We start from the raw sequence: 6,511 nt of genomic DNA, 5'->3' as shown, positions 1-6,511 counted from the left end.
GCCCGGTCCTGCGGGCGCGCCGTGCCCTGCCCTGCTCTGCTCCCCCACCGCCTGGGCAGGGCGGGTAGCCGCGGTCCGAGCTGGGAGGAGAGAGCGAGCGTCTAGCGGGACTGAAGGCTTTTCTATAGGAGCCCTGGTGGGGAAATGCCCGTTCTGAGGGGAAACGGCGTCTTTTTCCCGGCGTAGTTTGTGTTGCTTAGGAGACACCTGAAACCAAGGGCATCCGAGCCGAGAGATGCGGTTCATTGGTAATTCAGGTGCTGCTCCGAAGGGAAAGCCACCTCCTGCGTACGTGCACACAAAGTGCAAAGGCGTCACTATCACCTACAGCACCCAACGCGAACTAAACCAGCTCTACAAAACAAAAAGCCTGCTGCATTCCAGAGAGCAGTGGTGCACAGGAGTCACACCAGCAACAAATCCACCACACATATTTGACCAGGAATGCCTCTCCTATGCACCCAAGGCATGGATGTCGTAACGGGATGCTGCTATCTCATTTGCCCACAGACAGGATAACACCTGAGAACATCTCACCCGCTCAACATGCTGCAAAGCACAGCCTGCAGAGAGGCAGAGTCTCGATCTGAGCCCAGGGCCAGGAGCTGCTCACTGAGCTCAGCAGCAGTGGAGCAAGGTGAGGCTCTTCGGCCACCGGAGTCCTTTTGTCCAAAATGAAAGCATGTAACTGTCACCAGTACCAGCTCAAATCCACACACTGGATCCTACCGAAACCCAAGGTTTTGGTTAATGTAAGCTAAGCTTTCATCACGCTGTTGGATACCCAGTGGAAATGGAGGTACAGCCAAAGGAAGCAATGTCAAAGCCATCACATTGCAACACCTGGGATTTCAGTTGACTTGTAGGTAGAAAAGCCATTTTGCAGTGTGTTTTTACTGGTCAAAAGCCTTGGCTGGACAACACCATGACTTGGCAGATTTTTACTCTGTCTCCTACAGAAGTCCAAAACCAAAAATGTTACTTTTCCACCCCTTTCCCCCAAAAGATCACTTTGCCATTGTCCTTCATTTCTGTTATAATTTATGGCATTTCTACCCATGGAAAATTAAGTACTAGAACTGTAGCTAGGAAACATAAACTTTGAATTAAATTTAGGCAAGTGTATTGTGGTTATACAAAAAACAAGCTATGATTGAATTACTGCTGGAGAAATGATCTCCTATCTTTCCAAAGCAGAGAATGATTTACATACCAATTGATTCACATAGTATTTCTGGCTCCTTAGGCATGAATAGGCACATTATAAACATCCTTAGGAAAACAGCACACAGTGAACTTCAAATATATCTCAGATATATAAAAATAAGGTGGTATTGGAAATCCTGAGACTGCCCAGAACAACGTCTGGTTGCTCAAATTTCAAAACAAAAGATGTTCCTCTAAATCAAATTCACGTTTTTTGTTTTATTTTTATTAGCAGTCCAGGCTTAACTCCTATATTGCCAACAGGCATTTCTACGTAAGGGAATGTTCTCCTTTAGCTGACAGCCCGGTGTTCCCTCAGCACAGGGTAACAACTCTGCTCCGCGTCCAGGCCAACCTACAGCTGCTCAGTGCAGGCACCCAAACCACGGTGTGACCATGAGCTCACAGTGACTCAATGCCGACCTGCGGCACATGGGAAGCTGGAACTGGAAGTAAAAAGGTGACCGAGCAGGATATAACCCTACCAGAGCAGCTCCGGGGCCCAGTGCCAAGCAGACAACCAAGAGTTGCCTCTCAGAGATGTGAAAATGTGTATTTTTGGTAGCTGAGAGCCGGGATTCTGGGTGCCAATCATTGAAAATACCTCTGCATTTAGGCGTTTCTCCCAGTGATGCAGTACAACCTCAGCTGAGACTATCAAAAGGTATTCAAGAACTCAAAATTACAATGAGAACTCTTGGGAGACCAACTGCTAATAAAAGATAATTAAACTTTTATCACCACATGATCAAAACTCATCAAACAAGGGATCTGCAAGTTCAGGTGCGCCAACAGCAAACCTATGTCATACTTCTTCCACACTGTGCTTCACAGATGTAAGTTAAGTTTAATTTCAATTAATTATACATAATCGTGGCCCTCTGTACTCCTAGAAAATTACACGGATTCCTCTTAAAGAAATACATGGAATCCTGATTGCGACTCATGGAGAATAAACGTTAGCCACCCACAGCTAAAGCACTGCTGTATTGCATGCCACTGATGAAGCAACCCATTCACTCAAATAATGGTACTGACATTTTTAATTTCTTCATTAAATATTAGTGTAATCTGCACCAAGACTGAGGGTGTATTTAGTAGAATTTGTGCACTGTAATCCTCTGCTCATGGAGACAAAAGGGAAAAATGAGAAAGTGAGCAGCAAGAGCCCTGCTGCAGGAAAAACTGGAAGGAGCCCAACTGTAACCATGATCAACTCCTGTCAGAAATGTTACCCAGGATGACATCCCTCTGCCTCTGCATTGTATTTATTTATTTACCTCTCATTTTGACTTTTTCTTAATACGGTGTATTTATCTGGTACAATAGCTCATGTTTGGGTTGGTTTTTTTGTTTGTTTAATCCTTTCCCCTTATGTCCTCCCACACAGACCTACACCCAAAACTTCTTATTGTTTCCTCAATATTTCAAATATCAGGTTCTTAAAATTACGGTATTATGAAGCATTTATCTGCAAGAAAACCACAAGACCTCCACTGATCTGAAAGGTTCAGGAGATGTATTAATCCTCTAAAAATCTGGTCTGAAAAGTAGGCATTTTGCTTTGATGATGATTTATTTTTAACCTCTGCAACCAGCTTTATAGTTCATCCATTCAGCCATGTCTCCTTCCATCTCTGACTGCTAAAAACATTCGGCATCTGTCCTTGAGGTACTCACTGACACCGCAGCGAGTCCCCTTCTCTCTCCTCCTCCCATTCAGGGGCCAAAGCCCAAAGATCAACAGCCATAGCCATGACTGCCAAAATCCTACCAGGAACAGACGCCTCTCAAAGGATCGTCAAGATCGTCTCACCTAGAGCTTTCTTTCAGCCCCCAGTGGGGACGTGACCTCAATTCATTGGGCTGGCTTTCAGCCACACTCTCCATCATGAGCGTGGCAATCTGGAGTTTGCTAAAAGCTTCATTATTGCACACAGATGGTGTACAAATTCTCAAAAGTAATTTGTGGAAGCACCACAGTGGTGCAACTCAGACACTGCTGTAACAATAAAAGCACAGAGCCCAAACCCAGCTAGTGCTTACCAAAACAATGCAGAGCAGATAATGAATGAAAGAACACGGCCACGAAGGCTTCACACAGCACACCTTAAGCTGTGGATTCAGTGTTGCTTTTCACCTTCATGCACAAATCAGATTTACTGCGAAAACCAGATACAGCCTTCACTGGGGAAACCCACTGGAAGACATCTCTCTTTCAACTGTTGGGCACCCACACTTTAACAGTAAAACAAGAAATTATTCTCGCAGTTAATTTGCAAAACAAAGCTAAAAACACAATTCCCCAAGCACCAGAACCCACAATTCCACAGAAAAGCAGCAAAAATCACAAGAAATGCTGGAGAGACCACATCAACACCCTGCTCACAATAAAAAAATCACTGAAAGAGGCCAGATGCTTTTGAAGCAGCTGTCAACACAGATCCTTATTAATTTGGGGCTGTGCTGCCACATGGGGTCACGAACAGCCTGGCAAAAATCAAATACAGCTACAGAAATAGAGGTCAACATTAAGAGAGAAGGGGCACTGGATGATGAGTACTCACAGTGCCACACTGCATCTCCTGTTTGCACTGAAGAGCAAAGGCTTCACATCAACTCCTCAACACTGCACCACAGCAGCCTTCCTCAACAGACCGTTTCCAGTGCATGGTAATACAAATAACTGCACTCTTGTTAGAGTGGAGTTTGCATTAGTGCCATGCAAAACATGACAGAGCATTATGAGGCCAGCAAAGCAGTGCATTATAAAGCATCTTGCCACTGGTGCATACTGACTGTAACTGAGCTGCTATTTTCAGAGCAGTAAGAATAATTATTTGCATTAGAACTAAAAATTATCAAATAACGTATTAAAGGCTTGAAAATAAAAAAATGACAAGATGTAGTACAGCTTCGTCATACTGTTAGCATATACTATACACAATGGGTCTGCAAACATCATCTTTCCAAGTCCTGGCTCAGGTCCTCATCAGCCAGAGATAACCTTCTTGATAACATTTTGGTAACCTTTTCTCACTGCATTGTCTGCAGGTTGACAAAGTCACTATGGCAGTGTGAATTCACCAAACAGATAATTCTGCTCTAAAAGCACAATCCTCTCTGCCCACCCTACAGAAAGAATCACAGCCCATTTCCATGTAGTTTGTATTTAAGTCACAAGGCAAATAGCCAGAACAAGGTCCAATAAGGCACTCCCATCTTAAAGCAGAATTTATGTTCATTTGCTGGACTTGGTTATTGCTGGTAGCGTACTACCAACTTAACGAGAAGGCAGCAGGGCATGAAAATGGCCATTCAGTGCTCGTTGTCTTTAATTCCTTAATTAGTTTACACGCTGAATGACTGCTGCAGGCGCAGCCATCCCCCTGCTGCAGGGCACAGTGCTGGTCAGCCAGCCCCCAGATGATGCTTCAACACCAGAGATGCTTCCAACACATCACATCCAGGTCGTCTCCTTTGTGTCTGCCCAGCATAAACGAGCAGAAGTGTCTCACAGACTTAAACACCAGATGTTACACGATTCATTTTTTTTTTTAATCACAAAGATGGCTGCACGATGTGCCATCCACTGTGCCAGAAACCCCCTTTCCCATCCTGATACCAAAACACTGAAACAGAGGGAAAAGTGACACAATCATCCAGTCACAAAGCAACTGTGACAGCACGGCAAGGGTAGCTCTGACATGCTCCTTGCAAGAGCACTCAACCTCCATAATATCTATATGATTTATTCACCAAAAACACAAGTTACAGTTCTACTATGCAGGCAGCCATATTAGGGAGTTCAACACAGTCCTTCTAGAGACACACATTTGATGAAAATAGTAAAACAGAACTTGTCTGTAACGATAATGATTGAAACCAAATCAGCACATGGATTTTCTGGTAAGGAAGAAATATCTCGTGCTCTCTTTGTCACTTTACAACTTTCAGAAACACTCAATGATGGCTGTAACTGATTTTCTTTTATTTATTTTCCCATGTTATTGAGGTCAGCATTCAAGACGAGAAGTTAAAAAACTGCTTCTAGTGCAAAATGTACAACGTGCTTTTTTTCCTAACTCAGAAAAAAAAAAAGCTGCAATTCAACTAGCACTGGATTTCTAGCATAAACATTTAATAAGACAACAGAACAAAATTCAGCTCTCATCCATGAAATCCAAACAAGCAAAGGAAATGGGCTCCCTGAATCTGTCAGAATATTAATTTCTGACAAATTAACTCAGAACTCATCTGGGTGTAGCAAGAATTATGAGAACACTCTAGAAATATGGCAATAACTAATATTACATGTTAGTTTTTGGGTTTGTTTTTTTGCTGACTGAATTCCCCTCACTGGTTGATACACCACATTCAGTCAACACATCAGCCTTTAAGCAAGAGGTTACATACTTGGGAGTTTCTCTATTTCCTTACATTAATATTCCAGAGGGAGGGAAATGGAAAAAAGCATTCTACCTTTGTGATGAGGATTCGGTACTTCTCCACCAGGTGATCGTTGTTATGACACCCTGCCAGCAGCTGCCAGACCTCTCCTCTCAGGGCCTCAGGGACACCACTTCTCACCAGTGCTGACAGTGTCTTGGGCCTCACGCTCAAATTGAGGTGCCTGGTGTAGGGGAAGGCTTTGTTACGATTATCCATGCAGAAATAAACAGGTAGATGAACAAGTGATGTGCAGCACCAGACATGCCAGATGACAGGAACATGAAGATGCTCCACATGTTGTCAAGAATAAATGAAATTCTTAACAAAGTGAGAACTTAAGGAAAAAACAGATTTGGAGAACTTTGCAAACTATTTTCTTGATTCCTAAGAAATTTAAATATAATAAAAGCATACATTATAAAACACTCAACAAACCAAAAGCCCACAGCAAAAACTAGAACTGGGGGAGAGGTACCACATTTGTAAAAGCTCAAACCACACCAAAAAACCACACTCTTTGCAGAAGCGAGCCCTGCTCTCTGCTCCTTCCACAGACTGGACAGGTAACCATGGAACCCCATTGTAGCAGAACTACCAAAAAACCATGCAGGGTTTTCAAGCTGCACCCAGACATTTCAAGAGCTGCCACTGTTACACAAGCTATTCCCAACTAAACAGCTCCCTTTTTTTCAAGTGGGACTGGTTGACAGCTCATAAATTACAGCACTCAAGTTGTAAAAACTGAACTTAATTTATGCAGTTAAGCTCAACAATCCATTTGTGGTTCATACATTAAATGCCCAAAATACAGAGCCCTTAAATCAAAGAAATCATATTTTTTCTGCAGTTACAA

At 43.1% G+C, this 6,511-nt stretch overlaps 1 protein-coding gene across 2 annotated transcripts in view; it reads right to left on the bottom strand.

Annotated features, from left to right (window-relative positions):
• Positions 1-6,511, bottom strand: part of RABGAP1 (RAB GTPase activating protein 1) — a 60,329-nt gene that overhangs the window by 31,102 nt on the left and 22,716 nt on the right. For both annotated transcript variants that reach the window (XM_010721047.3, XM_031556245.1), the window contains exon 13: positions 5,689-5,839. In XM_010721047.3, coding sequence (XP_010719349.1) covers positions 5,689-5,839 — 151 coding nt within the window. The remainder of the gene's footprint in view (positions 1-5,688; positions 5,840-6,511) is intronic.

This window comes from Meleagris gallopavo, chromosome 19 (genome assembly GCF_000146605.3).
Source record: "Meleagris gallopavo isolate NT-WF06-2002-E0010 breed Aviagen turkey brand Nicholas breeding stock chromosome 19, Turkey_5.1, whole genome shotgun sequence".
Lineage (NCBI taxonomy): Eukaryota > Metazoa > Chordata > Aves > Galliformes > Phasianidae > Meleagris > Meleagris gallopavo.
Note: the sequence above shows the minus strand (reverse complement) of the source record. Positions and strands in the feature narration are given on the sequence as shown.